At 41.3% G+C, this 26,446-nt stretch overlaps 1 protein-coding gene across 1 annotated transcript in view; it reads left to right on the plus strand.

Annotated features, from left to right (window-relative positions):
• Positions 1-26,446, plus strand: part of FMN2 (formin 2) — a 316,345-nt gene that overhangs the window by 89,248 nt on the left and 200,651 nt on the right. Inside the window, 3 exon segments of the mRNA XM_036277697.1 lie at positions 8,103-9,126; positions 9,129-9,624; positions 11,108-11,252. Of these exon segments, the coding sequence (XP_036133590.1) occupies positions 8,103-9,126; positions 9,129-9,624; positions 11,108-11,252 (1,665 nt within the window).

Consider the following 26,446-nt stretch of genomic DNA (forward strand, 5'->3'; position numbering starts at 1 on the left):
AAATCTGTATTGATGAAAATTAACACGAGTCATTTTAATTCTTTTTTTTTTTTATCCTCACTGAAGAAATTTTTGCTTTTATCTTCAGATAGAACAGGAGGGAGAGAGGGGGGAAGAGAGAGAGAGAGAAGAAACATTGATGTGAGAGAGACACATTGACTGGTTGCCACCCACATGACCCTAACCAAGGCCAGGAACAGACTACAAGTGAGGCATGCGCCCTTTGTGGGAACCGAACCCCGGACTCTTTGGTCCGTGGGCCAATGCTCTAACCACTGAGCGACCGGCCACAGTGAGTCATTTTCATCCTAACAATTTGTTCTTGGCTTACCATTATAATAAAACACTGTTTAGGATAAAATGATGTAATTGCTTAATTTTTAATATTATTTTAGGGAAAAATAATCTTTTTTCCACAATTTTAAGAACTATCTAGTTGCATTTATTTTATGCTCAATATATTCCTAGGCTATAAGTTTTTGTCTCCTCTCCTGGTTTAGAAGCCATCTGTCCTTTTCAGTAAGGGTCATCTCAGTGTGGCCTGGCAGCTCACGTAGGGCTCACGCTGACCTGTGAGTCGGCAGTGCACGCTGGGGCTTTTGTGTACCTGGGTGTGCTCAGTGTAGGATCTACAGTGTAGCCCTTAGGCTCAGCATTACTCTCTGCATTTAAAAAAAAAAATTGTTTTCTTTTGTTTGTTTGTTTTTTTTATTTTAGAGAGAGGGGAAGGGAGAAGGAGAGAGAAATAGAAACATTGATGAGAGAGAAGCATCAGTCAACTGCCTCCTGCATGCCCCCTACTGGAGATCAAGCCCGAAACCTGGGCATGCACCCTGACTGGGAATTGAACCATCGACCTCTTGGTGGATGGGACACTCACCCAACGGAGCCTCACCAGCAAGGGCTGTCTGCATTTTTAAACATGTGCAGCAAAAATTTAACATTCTTTCTGGGCCATTGATCCTGCGTCCAGCCCCACTGCTCGGCCTGGGCATACCTACCAACTCCACCATTGTAACAGTGGGCAAGCATTACTTTTACAGAGTGACATCTTTCAGATGCCTGGTGGCTTTTCCCATATACATACTTTTGATGGCAGTTTCAGGAATGTTCTTAGAGTGAACGTGGATATTTGAACCTCTTGATTTGCATCATGTTGGTGGGTTTTCTGGGTCAAGTGAATTACGAACCATTTTCAGAGATGTCTGCAGGCTGCTTACAAAAAGAGCCTTTTTTTCTCTATGACTTAATATTAGTCCATGCTTACATCTCTCAATCTTTGTTGACAGCAGCGGAAACCATGCTAGATATAATAAAGAGAGGGATTTACTGTATAAAATTCCTTTTATTCATGGAAAGTTTAAAAAGTTTGAAAGATCTACTTCTAGGCTGAAGCCTTTCAATGGAATCATACACAGCTGGGATAGTAGGAATCATACAGCTGGGATAGTCGGAATCATAGACAGCTGGGATGGTAGGAATCATACAGCTGGGATAGTCGGAATCATAGACAGCTGGGATAGTAGGAATCATACAGCTGGGATAGTAGGAATCATACACAGCTGGGATAGTAGGAATCATACAGCTGGGATAGTAGGAATCATACAGCTGGGATGGTAGGAATCATACAGCTGGGATGGTAGGAATCATACAGCTGGGGATAGTAGGAATCATACACAGCTGGATAGTAGGAATCATACAGCTGGGATAGTAGGAATCATACAGCTGGGATAGTAGGAATCATACAGCTGGGATAGTAGGAATCATAGACAGCTGGGATAGTAGGAATCATACAGCTGGGATAGTAGGAATCATACAGCTGGGATAGTAGGAATCATAGACAGCTGGATAGTAGGAATCATACAGCTGGGATAGTAGGAATCATACACAGCTGGGATGGTAGGAATCATACAGCTGGGATAGTAGGAATCATACAGCTGGGATAGTAGGAATCATACAGCTGGGATGGTAGGAATCATACAGCTGGGATGGTAGGAATCATACAGCTGGGATAGTAGGAATCATACACAGCTGGGATAGTAGGAATCATACAGCTGGGATAGTAGGAATCATACAGCTGGGATAGTAGGAATCATACAGCTGGGATAGTAGGAATCATAGACAGCTGGGATAGTAGGAATCATACAGCTGGGATAGTAGGAATCATACAGCTGGGATAGTAGGAATCATAGACAGCTGGGACAGTAGGAATCATACAGCTGGGATAGTAGGAATCATACACAGCTGGGATGGTAGGAATCATACAGCTGGGATAGTAGGAATCATACAGCTGGGATAGTCGGAATCATAGACAGCTGGGATAGTAGGAATCATACAGCTGGGATAGTAGGAATCATAGACAGCTGGGATAGTAGGAATCATACAGCTGGGATAGTAGGAATCATACACAGCTGGGATGGTAGGAATCATACAGCTGGGATAGTAGGAATCATACAGCTGGGATAGTCGGAATCATAGACAGCTGGGATAGTAGGAATCATACAGCTGGGATAGTAGGAATCATACAGCTGGGATAGTAGGAATCATAGACAGCTGGGATAGTAGGAATCATACAGCTGGGATAGTAGGAATCATACAGCTGGGATAGTAGGAATCATACACAGCTGGGATGGTAGGAATCATACAGCTGGGATAGTAGGAATCATACAGCTGGGACAGTAGGAATCATACAGCTGGGATAGTAGGAATCATACAGCTGGGATGGTAGGAATCATACAGCTGGGATAGTAGGAATCATAGACAGCTGGGACAGTAGGAATCATACAGCTGGGATAGTAGGAATCATACAGCTGGGATAGTAGGAATCATACAGCTGGGATAGTAGGAATCATACAGCTGGGATAGTAGGAATCATAGACAGCTGGGACAGTAGGAATCATACAGCTGGGATAGTAGGAATCATACAGCTGGGATAGTAGGAATCATAGACAGCTGGGATGGTAGGGATCATACGAGGAATCATGGGATAGTAGGAATCATACAGCTGGGATAGTAGGAATCATAGACAGCTGGGACAGTAGGAATCATACAGCTGGGATAGTAGGAATCATACAGCTGGGATAGTAGGAATCAGACAGCTGGGATAGTAGGAATCATACAGCTGGGATAGTAGGAATCATACAGCTGGGATAGTAGGAATCATAGACAGCTGGGACAGTAGGAATCATACAGCTGGGATAGTAGGAATCATACAGCTGGGATAGTAGGAATCATAGACAGCTGGGACAGTAGGAATCATACAGCTGGGATAGTAGGAATCATACAGCTGGGATAGTAGGAATCAGACAGCTGGGATAGTAGGAATCATACAGCTGGGATAGTAGGAATCATACAGCTGGGATAGTAGGAATCATAGACAGCTGGGACAGTAGGAATCATACAGCTGGGATAGTAGGAATCATACAGCTGGGATAGTAGGAATCATAGACAGCTGGGACAGTAGGAATCATACAGCTGGGATAGTAGGAATCATACAGCTGGGATAGTAGGAATCATAGACAGCTGGGATAGTAGGAATCATACAGCTGGGATAGTAGGAATCATACAGCTGGGATAGTAGGAATCAGACAGCTGGGATAGTAGGAATCATACAGCTGGGATAGTAGGAATCATACAGCTGGGATAGTAGGAATCATAGACAGCTGGGACAGTAGGAATCATACAGCTGGGATAGTAGGAATCATACAGCTGGCATAGTAGGAATCATACAGCTGGGATAGTAGGAATCATACAGCTGGGATAGTAGGAATCATACAGCTGGCATAGTAGGAATCATACAGCTGGGATAGTAGGAATCATACAGCTGGGATAGTAGGAATCATACAGCTGGCATAGTAGGAATCATACAGCTGGGATAGTAGGAATCATACAGCTGGCATAGTGGGAATCATACACAGCTGGGACAGTAGGAATCATACAGCTGGGATAGTAGGAATCATACAGCTGGGATAGTAGGAATCATACAGCTGGGATGGTAGGAATCATAGACAGCTGGGATAGTAGGAATCCTACACAGCTGGGATAGTAGGAATCATACAGCTGGGATGGTAGGAATCATAGACAGCTGGGATAGTAGGAATCATAGACAGCTGGGACAGTAGGAATCATAGACAGCTGAGATAGTAGGAATCATACAGCTGGGATAGTAGGAATCGTAGACAGCTGGGATAGTAGGAATCATAGACAGCTGGGATAGTAGGAATCATACAGCTGGGATAGTAGGAATCGTAGACAGCTGGGATAGTAGGAATCATACAGCTGGGATAGTAGGAATCATACAGCTGGGATAGTAGGAATCGTAGACAGCTGGGATAGTAGGAATCATAGACAGCTGGGATAGTAGGAATCATACAGCTGGGACAGTAGGAATCATACAGCTGGGATAGTAGGAATCATACAGCTGGGATAGTAGGAATCGTACACAACTGGCGTAGTAGGGAAGTTAAATCCATTGAGTCTGCCATTTGAAACTGGAGAGGGGACATTGAATGTTGTTTCAGAGCAGCTCCAAGTTAACACATCTGCTCGCTCACAGACCAGGCGAGGCACCCAGGAGTATCGCCCCTACCTCTGTGCACTTTTTACCTCTCTGTATGACTGCACCTGATTGGATGAACCTAGCTACAAGGGAGTCTATAGATGTAGTTTTTCTTCCACTTTTATACACAGAATAAGAGGGAGCTGGAGGTTGGGAGAGCCAATTTAGGTAAAGTAACTGCCAAGTTGTCTTAAGTAATTCCATATAAGAAGTCTTTTTCTGGTACCAGTTATCATGTGCAATGGTATACTTCTTTACCTTTTCTCCACTGACTGTACAAATAACTAGAAAGGAGCCATGGGCAGTTTGGCTCAGCAGTTAAAGCGTCCGTCCACAGATCAATGAGTCACAGGTGTGATTCTGGTCAAGGTTACGTACCTCGGTTGCAGTCCCCCCCCCCCCCCAGCCCTGGTCAGGGTTGCGGAGGCAATCAGTGGATGTGTCTCTCTCACATCGATGTTTCTCTCTGTCTCCCTCCTTCCCACTCTATCTGAAGATAAATGGAAAAATATCCTCAGAAGAGAATTAAAAATAATAATAATATAAAGGATACAAATTTCAGGAATATTCCCAACCACTGATACCATGACTTCCATGATCATTTGTTTTGGGTGCTATGTTGGATTAGCTGGGCTGTAAACATGGGGGCATAAATCCACGTAGAAAATAGGTATAATGCCCTGGCTGGTTTGGCTCAGCGATTAGAGCATCAGCCCATGGACCAGAGAGACCCGGGTTCGGTTCCCACCAAGGGCACGTACCTCGGTTGCAGTTTGTCCCGGCCCCGGTTGGGGTCGTGTGGCTGGCAGCCACTCAATGTGTCTCTCTCATGTCAATGTTTCTCTTTCTCTCCTCTTCCCTCTCTCCTTCCCACTCTATCTGAAGATAAATGCAAAAATGTCCTCAGGTGAGGATTAAAAAAAGAAGAAAATAGGTATAATAATAACAATTGTGATAGGTTGTGATTTAGGATCAATTTCTCCTTTCTTGTCCTCTGTTTTCTTAATATCCTTTAATTTTTATACTGCTTTCATTATATTCAAATCTGTGATGAAAAAGAGCTGGCTTAGATAATAACATTTAAGAATTAAGTTTTGGAAAACTCTCCCAGAATTTAATTCGTGCATGCCTTTCACCAACTAATCTTTTTATATGATCATTATATAGATGGGAAAATGAGAGAGTCCTGTTTATATACCAGAATAACTAAAAAATATCTATTAATGCCTCAGGGTCATTTTCAAGGTTGTGCTGGAGAAATGAAAATCATCTATACATTTTACACATCAAGGGTAAGAAAGGATAGTTGTACTTTTCATTCAGATGCATTTGGATGCTAGTTTCCTGGCTTCTGGTTTCTCCTTGTTCTTACAGCAGCATCATTGGAAAGTAGAATTAAGTACAGTGGTCAAACAGTATATCAGAAACTGGTTATTGTAGTTAGTTTTTTCACCATGGATAATTTAGAGAATACATGGCATGATTTTCCAAGCTATGCATTATAATACTGTAATATTTTGTGTAGACATTGGTGAAAAATAGGAACTTAAAGGATTTATATTCATATGTGTGTATGTATACATATATATGAATGCCTGTATTTACATATAAATAAAAAGTGCCTATCAAAATTTTGCCTATCTATTTAAAGTGTGTTACATTTCTTTATTATTTCAAAAGTAAATTAGTTTTGTTTTTAATTTCTTTCAACAATAAGGGCTACTTGGTATTTTGTGATGATAGGCAAAGTAAGTCCCCTGTATACGAGACGTGGCCATCAAGTTCTAAGTTCTCTTAGCAACAAGCATCATGAGCTTCAGGAAGTTTAATGTAGTGAAAGACAAAATGTCCAGGGAAGGAATAACAGTGGTTAGGATTCAGACTACTGAATTTATAACTTTTTATGCCTATAGGATAAAAACACTAATATTTTAAACAAATATATTTATAGCATCAAACATGCTTCATTTATAGTGTATGCCCATTTCTGTTTCATCCATCTGCAGTTTTTCCAACTGCAGATGGGTTAGGTATTATTTTGGATTTAGGAAGAGTAAAGAAAAAGTTTACTTTTTATTTGGGGTAGACTTTTCTTGGACCCAAAGTTTCAGCTTGGGCAAGCAGGCTAAGAGCTCAGTTTTGTACTTAATATAATCTTCGTCTTACCTCTTATTCTCCCGCAGTGTGGAAAGGGAGACGTGGGGTGGTAGCTTCAGGGGCACCACGTGGGGAAGAGAATAGGGTGTGTGCCTGTGGACTGGGGCTCTGTTTGGTGGCCGTGACTGGGATTGCGTTTGAAAAGGCCTGAGACGCTCTGGACAAATGGCTGTCAGCTTTGAACTCTCTCCCTCTCCCTTGCATTGCAGCCTTAGTGAGCACATCCAAGTGAGTGTGCGCACATCCAAGTGAGTATGCACACATCCAAGTGAGTGTGAGCACATCCAAGTGAGTGTGCGCACATCCAAGTGTGTGAGCACAGCCAAGTGAGTGTGCGCACATCCAAGTGAGTGTGCACACATCCAAGTGAGTGAGCACATCCAAGTGAGTGTGCGCACATCCAAGTGAGTGAGCACATCCAAGTGAGTGTGCGCACATCCAAGTGAGTGTGTGCACATCCAAGTGTGTGAGCACAGCCAAGTGAGTGTGAGCACATCCAAGTGATTGTGCGCACATCCAAGTGTGTGAGCACAGCCAAGTGAGTGTGCGCACCTCCAAGTGAGTGTGCGCAGCAGTCTGACATTGAGCCTCATGTAGCCGGAGTTTGTCCCCTTCTCTCCTACCTCTTGCTGTTCCCTTTTCCTCCTTTTTAAAAATTCATTCCTTTTCTTTTTTTTTTTTACTCATCTGTTTTTCATATTTAATTTACCCATCCACTTTCCCCCTTTTTCCCAACCAAAGTATTTCTTTCCTCAAAGGACTCGTGGTTGATTGTATCTATGCCTTGGAAAGGAGGGGACATTTAGACACGAGGGTGACCCCACACGTTGGCACAGGGGTTACCGGCCCTCTTTATACCTTGGGGAGAGCCATAAAAGGTAGCAGCTTTCTCAATGCCTTAGGTAAAATACTAAAATTAGAGTACACACGATATACGTGGCCTGACACACGTGCATGTATGTGTGCTCATGCCTATATGGATATCAAAAATATTCCCCATAATCCTGTTGGAGATTCTGTAGGCGCTTACCTTTATTTACAAGGTAGTTATTGCCTCTAAAACTTATTTAAAACGTCTTTAGAGAACATCCTAATAGCAACTGTTACCAGGCAGTAAAGAGAAGCCATTCTGAGTGAGGAAGTCCTCTCGGGTTTCCTTCCTGTTTTCCGTGACCTGCTACCTTCAGTGAGTCATTTAGAGACTACCCAGCAAAGGCCTTCGGAATGTATGGCGATGTATGTAAACTCCTGTGAAGCTGGAAGGTGGAGAGATCTTTCTAGAAGAATTATAACAAATCTATTTTGCTGAATTCTGTAAGTTTTTTTTTTTTTTTAATGTTTGGGGTATTCCTTATTTTATATTTAACTATGTCTTTGTTGCTCTCAGGAAGTTGCGGACATAAAATCCGAGGCACAGGCAACTGTCATTCAGCAGCTGGAACAGACCATTGAGGATCTGAGGACCAAAATAGCCGAACTGGAGAAGCAGTGCCCGGCCGTGGACCTGGGGGCGGCCAGCGGCCGGCACGCGGCTCACGACGGAGTGGCATCCTCGGAAGGTGTCTGTGGCAAAGCTCTCAGGTTAGGAGAAAGGCGTGGCCAGTACCAAAGGATTTCACAGGCCAAGTCCATCCAGACGTCCCCGACGGAAGAGCGCGGGGCGCCCGCCCTGCCTTCTGCGACACTGCCAGAGTGCCTCTCGTGGCCACCGCAGGCCGCAAGTGGCCACCCCGCGGCGCCCGCCTCGCCTTCGGGACCTCAGACCAAATTCTGCTCAGAGATTTCTCTGATTGTGTCTCCCAGGCAAATATCTGTCCAAGTCGACGCGCACCCGTCCGGTCGGCCTCCACCGCCTCCACCCCTCCCGTGGTCTGATGGCCAAGGGCAGCCCAGGTCCCAGTCTTCCCGTCCTCTTCAGACTGAGTTTGAGACCAGCCATGAACAGTCTGTTTCATCGTCCTCCGCAAATGGCCCTAACATCCCACCCCCACCACCTCTGCCTTGCACACAGTCTTCCAGCTCCGTGTCTGGTCTGGGCATGGGGGCTCCCTCCCCGCCCCCGCTCAGTACAGCAGTCCCCCCACCTCTTATGCCTAGTACAGAAATGCTGCCACCTCCTCCCCCACCTTTGCCTGGGGAGGAAATACCTCCTCCCCCTCCTCTTCCCGGAGTGGGAATACCCCCTCCCCCTCCTCTTCCCGGAGTGGGAATACCTCCTCCCCCTCCTCTTCCCGGGGTGGGAATACCTCCTCCCCCTCCTCTTCCCGGAGTGGGAATACCTCCTCCCCCTCCTCTTCCCGGGGTGGGAATACCTCCTCCCCCTCCTCTTCCTGGAGTGGGAATACCCCCTGCCCCTCCTCTTCCCGGGGTGGGAATACCCCCTCCCCCTCCTCTTCCCGGAGTGGGAATACCCTCCCTCCTTTCCCGGGATACCTCCCTCTTCCCGGAGTGGGAATACCCCCTCCTCCTCCTCTTCCCGGGGTGGGAATACCTCCTCCCCCTCCTCTTCCCGGGGTGGAAATACCCCCTCCCCCTCCTCTTCCCGGAGTGGGAATACCCCCTCCCCCGCCCCTTCCAGGGATGGGAATTCCCCCTCCCCCTCCTCTGCCGGGAGTTGGGATCCCCCCACCTCCTCCTCTGCCAGGTGTGGGTATTCCACCTGCTCCAGCTCCCCCCGCAGCCCCGCCAGCACCTGCTCTGCCGCCTGGATCTGGCCCTCTGCTCACCCCGCACGGCGGGAGTAGCACTTTACCAGCGCCCCAAGTGTGTGGATTTCTCCCCCCTCCGATGCCAACTGGCTGGTTTGGATTAGGGGTGAACCAGGACAAAGGGAGTAGGAAGCAGCCGATAGAGCCTTGTCGGCCCATGAAGCCTCTGTACTGGACAAGAATTCAACTGCACAGCAAAAGGTAACGCGAACGGGAGCTCGTTTTTGCTCAGTTTGGCAACATGAGGGAAGTATTTTCCTTTCTAACTCGGGGAAATTACAAATGAGTGTACTTTAAAGTACTGCTCTAAAATTTGTAGATTTTTAAGTCAATATTTAGTGAAACAATCTTATTTAAAATTTTACTTTTCTCCAGAAATATAAAAAGGAAAAGAACAAATGGCATACAGGTATCAATGCATACGATGCACAGCTCTCTGTCTATCTAGGTGTTGACTGATCTTTCAAAGAGAGGGATGTATTTACTTAGCTGCCTGCCCTGTTGCCTTGTTGCAGACCCCCACTCTGACCACTAATTTGTAAATGTGGATCAGTCTTGTTTTACCATTGCATTTTGTTTGCAGTTGTCTTTCTTTACACTAATGTGCTACACACACATCTACACCTTAGGTATGAAATAATTTCGCTTTGAGAATTTTATGGCACTTTTATAGAAGATTGGGGCACAGTGTGGAGTCTTCATCATAGTCGACAATGATCTTTATAAAGAAGACCTCCCCCAGGTCCGCTGGTGGCATATGACTTATCTGTGCCTGGACCGTGGGCTGTGCCCCGGGATCCCTGAGGCAGGGCCGTGGAATGTACCAATGGGAGAAAAATCATGCACTTTTCCTGGTTCCTTGAATCTTGTTTGTGTGATGTGACATGGACTTAGAAGTAGGATATTCATCAGGCTTGTTCTCATTTCTTATATTAATATATTTTTCTCTTTGCTGAATCCTATTGGGGGGAAATCTCTATATTTTGACTACCTCGACCTTTGTTCTCATTCTCTATGTAGTTGCATTTACCTATCTATGTTGATGCATCATTGAAAACTGCCCCCAAACCACTTTTATCCGGATATATTACATGAAGTTTTTTGCTCTGGTTTTTTGTTTGTTCGTGTTTTGCCTTTTTAAAACGAATCTACCCTTTTCAGGTGGCATTACATGAATTTGTAGTTATTGTGAAACCAGGTGACGATGGCGTGGGGGAAGGTACTGACTTGATTATTAAATGATTTCATTTTTAACCCATAAATAATGTACAAGCTGATGAGTCAGGTTGGGATTGAGAGATATCAGACATTTCCTGCCTCTGTCGCCCACTCTGAGGGGGTTTTTCCTTCTGTTTTTATACACTGACTTAATAGCTGAGAATTCCTGGCAATTATTATTGCTAGGCAAAGGTTTCTTTCTACATTGATGATGTTTTGACTTTCTTATCAAGTTGCTAAAGCAAACAGTGATCTTGAAGAAAAAGAGTATTTCCCTTTTGCCCTTCCTCGCCCATTTTCCTCTTCGTTCCTTCCTTCGGTGCTTCCTTCCTTCCTGACTCCTCCTCATCCCCTTCTTATTTTTCTGAGCTTCTTTTCTCCCTTTCCTCCTGTGTATTTATTCTGACCACCATGTGTCATAGTTCCGTTTGATGGCTCTTTCAATTGCTGTTTTGCTTCACTTTAGAGACTCCAGTACTTCACTTATTTGGGAAAAAATTGAAGAGCCATCCATAGATTGTCATGAATTTGAGGAATTATTTTCTAAAACTGCTGTAAAGGAGAGGAAGAAGCCTATTTCTGACACAATCACGAAGACCAAGGCTAAGCAAGTGAGTACTGTGTGCGTTTTCTGAAACTGGATGGTGTTTCAGGCGTAAAGTGTGAATTTGCATTAGAAAAAATCTTTGAAATCGTTTCTGGGCTTGTAAAGTGCACAGTCCTCCAGCAGATGTTAGAGATTGGAACCGGAGAACATGTGGGTAGGGGAGAGTAGCCCAAGTCAACAAACACTAACCGAGTGATAATGTCCTGACTATTTTATTTGTAGCCTTTTGTTACATGTTTTCACATTTTCAGCAATTGTTTGATTCCAGAATTAGTTGTCTAGAAATACATTGTCATTTGATGGAAATCAGTCTGAGATGCGTTATGAATGGGGAAAAGGGAAGAGTGTGCAAGGAGTAAGCCAGGGTCCCAGTCGTCTGTAACTGGTAATGGGTTTGGTGTTTCGTTGCATTGTCACTGAGGCCGATGCTGAGTAGGACCCAGCTAGACATCACACTGTACTTGACATATGGAGGAAAATGTTGTGTCCAGTTCCAACACCGCCGTTCCGTTCTGCGGTAGACCCTTTGATCTATCCTGAGTCATAAAAAGAAAGGGCAGTGCATTTGGAAAAAAAAAAACCAAAAAATTCCCAAGCAGCACTTTCAACGAATCCACCCAGCGGACTTGATCATGAAATGATATTGTCAATTTCTCAGGGGTGTCATTCAGAAAAGTGGAGTAAATCCTGGTAATAGTGAGCCCAGATAGAAGTATGGCTATCAGCACTCATCCTTTACCCTGAATAGGGAGTGGCCACATTTCTTAACACGTTTGGGAGCAGGGGAGTGCGTGGAGGTTAGAGGATGGCAAGCAGCTCAGTCTTTTGGGGTCAGGGAAGGAGAGAGACATGAATCCGTGGCCCAGTGTCCCCAGATGAGTGCTGTGTGATGGGATGATTTGTACAGTTTTAGCCTCTGGCCTGGAAGTTGCAGCTAGATGTGTGACCCGGAGTTACCCCCATCCATGTCTGTGTCAGAGCCCTAGACAGGGCGGGGGTGGTTTCAAAAGGAGCAGCTGGATTCCTGGAGCTTCTAGCGGAGCCGGTGGGCAGGCTCACCCCCGGCATTGCTACTGATCTGATGATGATACAAACCCGAACACTATGCGGCTGAAATTCTCAGAACCACTTACTGCACAGCACCAGGTTGCTGGTGATCTTAGGTCAGGGACGGCGGTAAATCTGACAGCACCAGGTACATTGTAGGCAGGGAATAAATACTTGTTTAACACACACCCCAGCTGACAGAGGGAGGAGGGCTTTGTAAATATCAGTGACTATGCCCAGTAAAGGTAAAAAACGAGACAGCCACTCATGTCATAATAATGTTTGGCCAAGGGGATAGTGTTCAGGGGAATAAAGGTAAATGGAAAACCACCTTTTCTGTGGCGGAAGTAAATATTTTTATAATTGCTTCCATGGTATCTTTGCATATAGCACACTTAGGCAGAGTCATTGTATCTCTTCTCATAGATTGTGTCAGAGATGGAAAAGCTGTCTGGGGAGGGAATGTGGGAGGAGAGTGTGGCCGCGTGATTGTCACTCGGTGAACGGGCAGATGTGGCTGCATGGGTGTCTCTGGTCCAGGGAGGAAATGCTCAGAAAAGCAACCCATGCCCTTCCCACCTCCCATCACCACTCTTTTCTTTCAAGTGAACACAGATACGGAAGATGCCTCATACGATGCTTGAGACTATAGGATTTTGTGATTTATTTGACATAGTATTCAGTTTTGAGCTTATTAAAATAAGATTTATATCTAACTCATCAAAAGTTCAAATTCAGCTAGCTGGCACACGATGGCCTCTTTAACAATGAACAGTGCATCTGTGTTAAAAGTCATCTAAACATAACCACTTAACTCCATCATTGAGACATTTCATAAACAGACATTTCATAAACTGTGGGTAAGAGACTTTGCCAATGTCATAATTGACACTTACTGATGGTGATGCTACTGTTACCTTCAGCTTCAAGCAGGGTTTATGGCACAGTCTGCATCATGACTCTGATAAGTTTGTTAAGCATTTTCTTGGCCTGGGTCTTGGTACTGAGCTCTGCATTTCAAGTCCATGTTTAGAGGGATAAAGTATGTTTCCCTACATGTTGGAGAGAGAAAAATCTGCTTCAACATGAAATATTGCCCAAAAAACCTCATTTTACTTAATTTCGTTGTATTTGGAAGAAAAATCTATCCGTTCCTTCTACTTGAGACATTTAAAGTTTTGTTTCAGGAAAATGTATTTTCAGGATGAATGCAAATTGTTCCCCCTTTTATGGGAAATGCATACTGATTGTATGTGCAGACATTTTGGTACCTCATGATTCATTTCCAGTGAAATTAATAGCCCTTGATGCTGTGGCATGTGTTTATGGAGGTATTTTAAGCAATTTTAATATACAGTTGAAACTAGAAATTCAGTCATTCTTTAAATATCTATATATAGCCAGATAATTTTTCTGTGATCTGTCTTCTAGAAAGTTAGGCTGTGGTCAGTGCACTGGTATTTTCTGAGGTGCCTGTGCTGTTTTTACTCTTTCAGAAAAGACACATTCCTTGTGATAGTAGAGATTCCTTGGTTGCGCACCTTGCCTTTGACAGAGAGAGGGTTCTTCTGTGAGCATCTAGACTAGTACCTGTCACAGAGTCTACATCTTTCTTAAACCCATCACAAAGCATTTTGTTTATTTTTTCATGAAACATGTACTTAAGTTCTGTTATGACTTCTTAGTTTACCCTTATTATTATTATTTTGTTAAAACATGAGGAGATTAGTTAAGAAGGTATAAAGGAATTTATCAGTGTGTCACATAGTTCTCTTTAACCAAATGAGTTTGATGCTTATATATCAGACTCAAATATCAACCTGATAACACAAAAACAACAATCCCATCTCTTAAGGAATCAAGAGGAAAATAGGAAAAAACGGTCTCCCATGAGGTCAGTGTTTAAACATTTTTTAAATTAATTTTCTTTTAGAGAGAGAGGAAGGGGGAAGGAGGGAGGGAGGGAGGGAGGGAGAGAGAGAGAGAGAGAGAGAGAGAGAGAGAGAGAGAGAGAGAGAGAGAAACATCAACAAGAGACAAACATTCATTGGCTGTCTCCTGCATGCCCCCACTGGTGACTGAGCCCAAAACCTGGGCATGTGCCCTGACCAGGAATTGAAAGGGTAACCTCTTGTTACATGGGATGATGCTCAATCTACTGAGCCACATCAGCTGGGCCATTTCCCCATTTTTAGGGAATACTGTAGAGGTAGTAAATATTTAGCCCAATCTCCTCTTTATCGTTATGATAACTTAGTGATTATTAACATTGACAGTGATTCTGACACCTTAGGAATTTTTGTGTCAAAGACAGATTACGTTTAACCTGAACAGTAGCAGCATCAGCAGCAATACTAGTACTAATCAGGGTAATTATGAAGACAACAGTAGTAATAACCATGGAAACCACAAGGCATGTTGTGCTTTATTCATCATGTGCCACTCATTATTTTTGGTCCCTTATACTAACCTCCTTTTATATTTTACTGTTCTAATGGATGATTTCCACTATTCTGTCTTCTAGGTCACTAATCTGCCCTTCCACATTAATCAGTTTGCTGTTGATTCTTTCTAGTGTAATTTTCCTTGCAATGATTGTATTCTTTATCTATGATTGGTTCTTAACTATATTTTCTAAGTCTTTGTTGAAGTGCTTTATGAGTTCCTCTGTTTTCAAGGTTGCTGAGCATCCTTATGACCCAGTCTTTGAATTCTTTATCAAATTACTTATCTTCATTTCATTAGAGTTGTTTTCTTCATTTGAGGCATATTCTTTGGTCTCCCAATTTTGCTTGACTTTCTGTGTTGGCTCCTAAGAATGAAATGGAATGGCTCTCTCTCCCAGACTTGAAAAAGCAGCCTTGTATAGAAGAGGCCTCTGTGTTGAATACACCTGGTGGTTTGGCAGGTTGAGTGGAGTCGAGGTGGGCATGGGCATTGCCTGTGGTGCCTTCTAGAAGCTGGTTTGGGGCCGAGCTGGTGTGCATGCATGTATCGTAGCTCTCAGTTGTTCTAGCTGCCTAGAGAATACATACTTTTTATAAAGAATTTGAATTTGTATTGATTTACATATTTCTCAACATTTAAATGAACTTGTGTTATTTAACTTCATAGTTATACTTATGAACTTGTATGTGGAGACACTTTTAAAGGCTTTTTCATATTCTAACAGATTTTTACAAGTATGCCACCAAATATGACATTTGCTCAGTTAAATAAAACTTTATCTGAGCTATGTGAGCTCAGTTAGATGCATGAGCTTCTGTAAGTAGCAAAAATGAGGGCCATTTGTTTGAATGGCAGGTACATGGAGGCATACAGCCACAGAGGTTAAACCTCACCAAGTGTCATGTGATGATCCTTTTGATTCACCCCAGGACAGAAAAAGGAGCCATCTCTGTAAAATATGCCTCAAGTACATAATGTCTAGTCATATTTAAAAGGTCTGTTCAGCCTTGGCCAGTTTGGCTTAGCGGTTAAGAGTGTTGACCTGTGGTCCAGAGAGACCTGGGTTCAGTTCCCACTAAGGTCATGTACCTCGGTTGCGGTTTGTCCCCCACCCTGGTTGGGTCATGCAGGAGGCAGCCACTCAATGTGTCCCTTTCATGTCAATGTTTCTCTCTCTCTCTCTCTCTCTCTCTCTCTCTCTCTCTCTCTCTCTCTTCCTCTCTCTCCTTCCCACTCTATCTGAACAAAAAAGTGGAAAAATGTCGTCAGGTGAGGATAAAAAAAAAATAAAATAAAATAAAAGGTCTGTTCAGGAGCATGCTTCCCATAACATAAATTTGCACATAGAAGTTAACAAGAGTGAATAAGAAGAAACTGTGTTGCTTTTTAAATACATAACTGACATTTGTACATCAATTAAATGACTCTCTTCCTGGGTTTCTTCTGTTTATCCATATTAAAATGCTTTACCCACCGAATGGGGATAAAAACAATTCATGATAGCAGAATATTTCTTGTGCTTCAGCCTCTGGAAATGTGATTCAGAAAATAGATATTAGAATCTGCTACTTATTATAAGAGAAGGTAATAAAAGGAATTCTTAGAATTCCCATTTAGTACAGAAGTAATTGTTAAAGAATTAAGACATTTGATATTCTGCTCAATCTTACTGTGTTTGCTTAACATAACCTGTAAAAAGGCTTTTATGTGTGTTTTGTAAAAATTCTTAATAACAATGGGAAAAGAAGCATTTATTATTCTAATGTTTCTATAAGGGTGTATATAATATAATGCATCTAAGTATTTGTATATGAAATAGTAGTTGCCATTAAAAGAGTTCTTCCCAGTGTGTTGGGGCACGGGGAAAATGTGTGTGCTATTCTTTAAGTATTGTTTGCTGCTGTAATAACGACCGGCCTGAAAAGGAAAAAGAAGTGTGTACTTCACTTGAGAATATTCCATTTACTTTTGTGTATTGCAAATATTTATTTTTAAATTAAAATGTTTTACCATAATCAATAGATATATTAGTGTTCACATCGTAATAATGCAAATTGTAATCTGAGTAGCAGAGTTTAGTTGTTTTGTATTGGTGTTAGTTTTTCCTGTTGTAGCCAACAAGGGTGAGTTTTGGTTGATTTGGACAGTTGCATTCATCTTTTAAACCAAAGACAATAATGTCTGAAGCACCAAATATCTTATACTAATAGAATTGAGATTTGTTGTGGGGATACATAATACACATTTGGTACTTTGTAACTTTTAATGTAACATCTGTTTTTAATAGAATACATTCCTATTGCAAGTCTTAAAATGTATTTACATAGAAAACCACATCAAACTACAAAGCTATAATTAGACAAACATAGGTTTTGTGGAATCTGGATTTGTTTTAGATGTTAAAAGATTTATTATTTTTTGAAGATGCTATTCCTATAACTATTTGTACAACATAATCAATTCAAATAACGCAACAATAATAGCCTCTATTTAAAATTTTTTTCAGCCAAAATATTGTTTTTATACTTCTAAGTAAATGGCTAAAAAGTAAACCTTAATGGCATAATAAAACGGAAGTATAGTTACACTAATGATTTGTTACCTTGGTAGATTATATTAAGAACACTATATTTGATTAATTGCACAAAATTTAGTCATGTTGCTGAAGGTTAGTTCTTTTGGACTTTATATTCATATATTGGTGTTAAGATTCTGTTGGACTGTGTGTCTAAGAAAGGGGCACTGATTTTTAATGGCTCCAATGCTCTGTCTGTCATGACACATAGGCAATGAAGAAAGAGTTGTTTGGAAAGTTCATGTAAGATCCATTACCTTATCCATTATTTCAAAAAAATAAGGAAAGATTTTTGGAATCATTTATGGAATCTAAATTCTCTTTGGAGCAGAGGATCGGTGCATGTTTTCTCAACTCTGCTATTAAGGAGTGGAGTAGCTATTGCAGAGAGCCCTGGAAAACAAAGGAGAAGAGGGGGCAACAGTAACGGTCAGTGTGGCACCCCTTTTTTGATCTGACGGGAGCAGAGTTTATCCATTTCAGGTAGAACACTGAGTTTCTCCAGAGGGCTAATAATTGCAGAGCATCCTATGAGAGACAGTTCTTCCTGGTTAACTCACTCTGTCCACAGTAAGTGCTGTGGTCGTCCGGACCTAACAGTGCATGTTGGCTGGGCTCAGGGTGAGACTGTGTGGAGGAGATGATATTTGAACTGGGCCTTGAATAGTTTCTTTCTTTCTTTTCTTTTTCGGACACCGAGTTTTCTTTAATTATTTTTGGGGGGGAAGAGACATCACACTTCTCAATTAAGAAAAACATTTTTTATCAGTACAGAGGTCTTCTTGTTACACTTACCACGGCATGAATTCACAGGGATGGGTTCCAGCAGCTCTTCCCATTGGTGCTCACAGAGTGTGCTTCTCTGGGTGGAGCGGGCTGACGCTTCCGCTGAACGCAGGTCCCTTTCTCTTTGGCTTCCTTCTTTTTCTGATCATTTTCCTTCACACGTTTCAGGAAGCTGTCTCGGCTCTTAGAGGGCTTAATATGCTCAATACGCACATTAATTCTCTTGGCCAGAAACTTGCCCCTGACTTGTTTGTTCACAACAATGCCCACTGCATGCTGGGTGACACTGTCGACTCTTCCAGTTTTGCCATGGTAACGTTGGTGGGGCATTCCTTTTTGAACAGTGCCCATTCCCTTGGTATCCACAGTATCACCTTTCTTATAGATTTGCATGTATGTAGCCAAAGGAACAGCTCCATGTTTTCTAAAAGGCCTAGAGAACATAGAGCGGGTGCCTCTCCACATTCCCTTTGTGTTCGTCATTTTGGTGAATTACTGGAAGATGGAGGTTCCGGCCGAAAAGAAGCTTGAATAGTTTCTTGTGTTGAGACATGTAGAGAGAATTAAGGGAAGGATTTTGAAAATAACAGTGCACGCAAAGCTTCCCTTGCCTCGTATTTAAAACCGTAATAAATCAGTTTCGTTGCGGGTTTCTCCTGAGAGTTGCAGGGATGGATGCAGGCTGTTGACATTTCTTTCTCTTAGCTCAGTGTGCTCCTTCTCATCCTCTTAGAAAGTCTTCAGTTTTGTCTTATTAGACACAGAGTGAGAATTGAACTTGGGTAAATTAGTCTGGCAGTTAGTTTTGATGACATGGAACTACATGGGGCATTGTGTTTCTTCACCATGGACAGCAACAGGATTCTGAGGATCCCAGAGCCCAGGAGCATTTGTCCTTTACCTGACTTGCATGGTTACGTGCTGGCTGCTCCCACCTTTTGCCCGGGAAATGATGCTGCGACACCAGGCTGATTGCTCACGGTGCCTCAGTGTGACCTGAGCTGGAAATGGTTCCAGTTATTTGAGGATGCACATGTAAGACTTTGAAGAAAAATTAATGTTCTTGTATATGTCTCCAGTTGTTTTTTTTTTTTTTATTATTTAAAATGTTTTAAATTTAAACCAAAATATGAACTTGTTTCTTTTTCAAAGCCAAATTTATAATGGAAAATGTCTAACATTTTTGCTTATTTGTTGGTTAAATGTTAACATATGAATTTTAAAAACGATCGGATTTGTAACCTGAAACTCCGTCTGAAGCATTCCCTGAGAAAGTTGTTTGGAGATGAGCCTCCTAGATCAGCAGAGCACCCGGCGTGGCGGGTCCCACTCCCAGTAACACAATAACTTAACTGGTGGGAATTACGACAAAAACACTCATTTAAAGTCTCTGGAAATTATCCTAAGGGCATACAGGAAATAGGTAAACACAGATTCAAAAAAAATCTATGAAAACTCAGTTCGATCAGTGAGAGTCCATGGCATCTGAGCGGGACCTGCTCCATTACCCCCGCCAGCTCCGTGTGCTGGGGGTTCTGCCCCAGGGGTGTGCAGCTGAGAGACAGGGGTCTCCCTCCTCACAGCCCAGCCTGTGCTTTTTCTTAGAGGAGGCAGATGCTGGCACCCCCTGCTGCAGAAGCTCTGTGGGCAACCATGGAGAACTCAGAGAGACAGCCGGAAGGGGCCCTCCAGGATCACAGTCGGCGCTGGCAGTCAGGATGTGTGCACATCAGACGTGCACCCACTCGGGCCATCACCGTGAGTCGTGGGCCCCGGTAAAAGCATTCCCAACCCCCAGAGACTCGTCAAAATCAAGTGGAAGCTTCACCGGCACAAGATCTTAAACATACTGTTGTCCAAACTTTCACTGAACAAGAATCTCCTTTGACCCAGGGACACCTCCTAAGCCAGGCTTAAAAATAATTATCAGTCGTTCCGCAGGCTGGCAGCTGTGTGCATGCCAAGCCTGTGCCCTCTCGGGAGAAATTAGGGAAAATGCAAGTTACTAGCTCTTGACTGAATATGGGAAAATATTCTGCAAATTTCCTCTAAAACATTTCTCCCCCCGCCCCACCTCACACACAGAATGGTTAAGGGTACAGCCCAGACCGGCTAAGAGGACCGAAGCACAGTCTTTGACCAATAAATGGGTCATGGCCACACAGGTGACTCCTCGGCAGCCAAACTGAGATACAAACATGGTGGAGGAATGAAGCACGGACATCCCATGGACACGTGGCAGGAAGAGACTCCAACAAGCCAGTCTACTGTCACTGAATAAATAAGCAACGAAGAACTGTAGGCTCTGGGGCAGGGAAGGGAAATCCACATCAAGAGCTGGAACAACATATTTTCTGAAATATCTAGTTTTCAGCAACAACAAATAAGAGATATAAAAGAAACTGCCCTGGCCACTATGGCTCACTTGGGTATTATCCTTTGCATGAAAAGGTCGCTGGTTTGATTCTGGGTCAGGGCACGTGCCTAGGTTACAGGCTCAATCCACAGTAGGGTGTGTGCAGAAGGCAGCCAATTGATGGTTCTCTCAACTGATGTTTCTCTCTCTCTCCCTCTCCCTTCCTCTTTCTATAAATATCAATAAAAATTATTTTTTTTTAAATGATAAAGAATATGTGATTCATACAGGAAAGCAAATAAACAAAAACATTATTCTAAGGGATTCATGTTGCACTTATAGACATACATTTCAAAGCACCCATTCTTAATATCTCCAATGAATTAAAGAAAACTATAAGAAATAATAGAAGGAATGGTGACAATGATTCATCAAGTTGAGAATATAAATAGAGAGAGAGAAATTATTTAAAAATTCTGGAATTGAAAAGGACAATAACAGCCCTGGCCAATTTGACTCAGTGGTTAGAGCATAGGACTGTGGACCAAAGGATTGTGCGTTTGATTTCGTTCAAGGGCATGTACCTGGGTTGCAGGTTTGATCCCAAGCCCCAGTCAGGGTTGTGCAGGATGCATCCAACTGATGTGTATCTCTCACATCGATATTTTTCTCTCTCCCTCCTTTTTTTCCTCCCTTCCATTCTCTCTTACAATCAACGGGAAGATATCCTTGGGAGAGGATTGACAAACAAAAAAGGACAATAACCAAAATGAGAAAGAAAAAAAAACACTAGCTTTTTGACAATTCATTTGTGGTGACAGAAAAAACAATCAACAAACTTAAAGGTAAACCAGTAGAGGCTATATAATAGAGAGAAAAAACGTCAGAAACTCAGAAAATTGTGGATACCATTAAGTGACCATCCTCTGAAAATAAAAATCTGAGAGAATTTGTTGCTAGGAGACAGGTCTTCAAGAAATATTAAAGGAAGTTCTTCAGGCTGAAAGTAAATGACACCAGACAGTAATATGAAATAATGTGCACAAAAAAGAGCACCGATAAACATAATTTTATCTATACAAAAATAACTGCATATTTCTTATACTTTACGTTTTTGACTGACTTTAAAAACAAGTGCATAAAACAATTGTATATTGTGGAGCCTACTATATATACAGAAATGCAGTCGATTTGAGAATAACAGAATGGAGGAGACTGGTAGAAACAAAGCTGTTAGAGTCAGGAAATTATACCGTGTGATAATTCAGATCTATAGGAAGAAATGAAGAGAACAATAAAGGGTAAACGAAAAGGTTAAAGTAAAACTGATATAAATATATATTTCTCTCCTCTATCAATTTCTTTCAAAGATAGAAGATTATATAAGCAATAATTATAATACCTGTACCGCGTATACATGACACACAGAGTATGTATAACACTAATAGCACAATAAGGTGGGAAGTGGATGGAACTATAGAGGAGTAAGTTTTCTATACTTTATTGGAATTAAGTCAGGATAAATCTGAAGTGGCTTCTGATATATTAACATACACTACAATCTCTGGAGCAAGCACAAAGAAAACTCAAGTATAAAACAAAATAAAAAGTAAGTATTCAACTAATGCATTTAACATCCTTTCAGTACAAAAGAAGGCAATAAAGGAGGAATAGACAAACAAAAGAGGCATGAAAACAAAATGAAAAATAGCAGATGTACATCGAACCATATCAATAATAACATTAAATGTGAGTAGGTGAGTGGGTTAAACAAGTTCTTTCAAAGTGCAGATGTTGTCAGAATAGGTAAAAAAAAATCTAAGTATATATTATATTCTAAGAGATACACTTTAGATTCAAAGATATAAATTGATTGAAAGTAAAAAGTTAGAACAATTGTAACCCTAAAAGAGCTAGAATAGTATACTAACATCAGACAAAAGAAACTTTAAAAAAATGTTAGTACATATTAAGAGAAACATCCCATAATAAGAGGGTCAGCCTACCAGGAAAATATAACAATTATATATTCATCTAGCAAGAGTGTCCTAAATTCATGAAGAAAAAACAAAAGGAGAAATCAATAATATTTGGACACTTCAACATTAACGTTCAATAATGGACAGAACAGTTAAACAGAAGATCAACAAGGAAACAGACAAACAACAGTGTAAACAAACTTTATCTAATAGGCACCTATGAATACTGCACCCAACAGCAGCACAATACACACAATTCTCAAGCACACACACCATGTTCTGTAGGATGGACCATATGCTGGGCCACAAAGCAAGCCTTAATAAATTGGAGGAGATTGAGCCTTATTACATTTAAAAGTATTGAAAACCCAAGTACGTTTCTGATCATAATGGAATTAAATTAGAAATAAAAAAGAAATTTGGAGAATTTGCACATATGTATATATTAATCAGCACATTCTTAAATAACCAATGGTTCACAGAAGAAATCACACAAAACAATAGAAAATACTTTGAAATGAATATGAATGATACCAACATTCTAAAACTTATGGTATGCAACTAAATCAGTGCTCAAATTTATAGCTGTAAATCCCTGTATTAGTTTTTTTTTTTTTTTTAAATCTGAAATTAGTAATATAAACTTCCACCTTTGGAAACTAAAAACAAAGAGCAAATGAAAACCAAGGCAAGAAGAAAAAGGAAAAGATTAAACACTAGAGTAGAAATAAATGAAATAGAGCATAAAAAGTAATAGAGAAAATCAGTGAAACCAAAAGTTGGTTCTCTGAGAAAATTAACAAAACTGACAAACCTATCAATACACAGGCCAAGGAAAAAAAGAAGGGAAGATTTAAATTACTAAGATCAAGAATGAAAGAAGATATGTCACTACTGACCTTATAGAAATAAAAAGGAACAAGAATACTATGAACAATGATATGACAATATATTAGATGACTTAAATGAAATGGGCAAATTCTTCGAAAAACTGATTCAGAAAAAGATAGAAAATCTGAATAGGCTTAGAGAAAGTAAAGAGACTTCATTAGTAAAAAAACATCCAACCAAACAAAAACTACCCACAATGAATAGCCCTGTCCCAGATGTCTCCACTGGAGAATTCTAATAAATATGCAGAGAAGAATTACCACTGAACATTCACAAAATCTCCCCAAAAATAGGAGGAAACACATCCCATCTCATTCTATGAGTCCACCTTGATACCAAAACGAGACAAACTGGTCACAAGAGAAAAAAGCTACAGGTTAATAACCTTTTTGAACATAGACGCAAAAATCCTCACCAAATACTACTAAAGTGAATCTAGCAACATATACAAAATATTATGCACTATGGGATTTATTCTTAGGAATGCAACATCTTACATATGAAAATCAGTTAATGTTATACAAAATAAAGGACCAAAGCCATATGAACATCTTAATAAATGCAGAAGGAGCATTTGACAAAATCCTACACCCTTTCCTGATAAAAATGCCCAACAAACAGAATGGAAGGGAATGTCCTCAAACTGAAAGAATGTCTGAAAATGCTACAGCTCACATCAAAGACAGGATGCTTTTCCCTCAAGCCCAGGAGAAGACAAAGATGTCTGTTCTCACCACTTCTTATTAACAATATGCTGGAGGTTCTAATCAGGGCAACTAGACAAGAAAAAGAAATAATAAATGGCATCTAAATTCGAATGGAAGACATAAATCTGTCTCTCTTTGCAGATGACATGATCTTGTATGTTAAAAATTCTAGACACCAGCAATTAGCATATTGAAAATGTAATAAGAGAAACAATTCCCTTTATAATAGCATCAGAAAAATAAAAAATACTTGGGTATAATTTAATAAAAGAAGTGCAGGACTTATCCACCGAAAACCAGAAGTCGAAGAAAGTGTCCATAGATTAGAAGGCCCATTGTTAAGGTGGCAATACTCACCGAATTGTCTTGCAGATTCAATATGATATCTAGCAATATCCAAACTGCCTACATTTCCCACAGAAATTGACAAGCTGATCTTCCAAATTCACATTAAAATACAAGTGACCCAAAATAATCAAAACAATCACAAAAAAAGAATAGAGTTTGGAGGATTCACACTTCCACATTTCAAGTTATAAAGATAGAGTAATGAAGACAGTGTGGTACTGGCGTATGGATAGATGTAATCGGTTGGTGGAACAGAATTGAGAGTTTGAAATGAATGTGTACATTTATGGTTTATTGACCTTAGACGATGGTGCCAAACATTTTAAGGGCAAAGGAAAAGTCTTTTCGTCATATGGTTCTGTGACAATTGGATAGTGACATGTAAAAAAAGATGAAACTGCACTTCTATTTCATACTGTGGGCAAAAGTTAACATGGACTTAAAACAATAAAACTGAGAAGAAAACCTAAGAGTAAATCTTCATGACCTTGGGTTAGGCAGTGGTTTCTTAGATATGACTCTAAAAGTTCATATGACAAAGGAAAAAAAAATTAGGCAAGCCGGGCAACATCAAGATGAACAATATTTGTGTGTAAAAAATACTATCAAGAACATCTAACCCTGGCCGGTTTGGCTCAGCGGTTGGAGCATTGGCCTGTGGACCAGAGAGTCCTGGGTTCAGTTCCCGCTAAGGGCACGTACCAAAAAAAAAAAAAAAAAAAAAAAGAACATCTAAAAGACCCACAGAATTGGAGAAAATATATACAAGTCATATATCTAATTCTGGGTTAATATTCTTAGTATATAATGAACCCTTACAACTCAACCACAACAACTAAATGGCCTGATTAAAAAATGAGCAAAGGATATGTATAGACATTTCTCCGAATGTACCACTGGCTAATAAATCCATGCAGAGAGGCTCAGCATCACTAGCATTAGGGGAATGAAAACCCAAACCCCAATCGAACACCACTTCACCTGTGGAGAAACAGGGACTCTTAGCATCGCTGGTGGGAAGGATAAATGTGGGACAACCATTTGGATTTCACAAAGAGTTCCAAGTCTTAACTTATGCATGTATTTACCACTAAAAAGAAACCCATTTTTCTTAAGGGAAAGTAAATGTTTTTCTGGTAGCTTTTGTTACCCATAGAATAATCATGATGCATGATGTCAGGCTATAATTTTCTGGATAAATATTTTTTCAAGCTTAAAAACTTTTAAGATAAACTTTTCCCCACTCTAAAAATATATTGTCAGAAGTGTAAGCTATTTTTAACATATAGAACACTATAGTTTTGTGGGCTTCAGAGGTTTCATTAGCCTCTGCAGGAGAAATTTGTATCTTTTCTCTTTGCTTTTGATAAAGAGACTCATGATATATGGACTGCGATGTTTTCCTTTCGGAGTGTGGGCCCTGGAAATAGAACTAATACCCCTTTAGGAAACCCACTGGGCTGCCAGCGAGGGCTCTTCAGTCACCAGCATCCCCCAGAGAACAGATTTGCTGTTTACGAAGGTTATTTCGCTGTTGGTTTAACTTTGACTATAAATGGCTTTATTGCCTATTTGAGTGAAAGCTTCAAATAATTTTTCTTTTTTCAAATCCTTATGTATGAAAGAGAGCTGAAAGCAAAAGCTAAGAGCCTCTGTGTGTGTGTGTGTGTTTTAAATATGTTTTTATTGATTTTGGGGAGAGAGAGAGAAGGGGAGAGACAGAGACAGAGACATCCATACCCATATAGGAGAGAAACATCTATCTGCTGCCTCCTGCACATCCTCTGCTGGGGATCCAGCCCAAAACCTGGGGGTTGCCCTGACCCAGGATAAAGCTGGCAACTTTCTGGTGCATGAGACAACCCTCAGCCAGCGGAGCCACCCCAGCCGGGCTGAGCCTCTGTTTAACATACGTGTTGAACAGACATCTGTGGCAGAGGAGCTTTGCATTACTGAACCTAAATTTCAGTGCCCGAGTTAAAACTGGCCCACTCTGGCCCTCCGCAGCTTCCTGGCTCTCCCCTGTGTCTCGGGTCACACTGTCGTCTCTCGGGAACTGAC

Source organism: Molossus molossus, unplaced genomic scaffold (genome assembly GCF_014108415.1).
Source record: "Molossus molossus isolate mMolMol1 unplaced genomic scaffold, mMolMol1.p scaffold_m16_p_23, whole genome shotgun sequence".
In the NCBI taxonomy this organism is placed as follows: domain Eukaryota; kingdom Metazoa; phylum Chordata; class Mammalia; order Chiroptera; family Molossidae; genus Molossus; species Molossus molossus.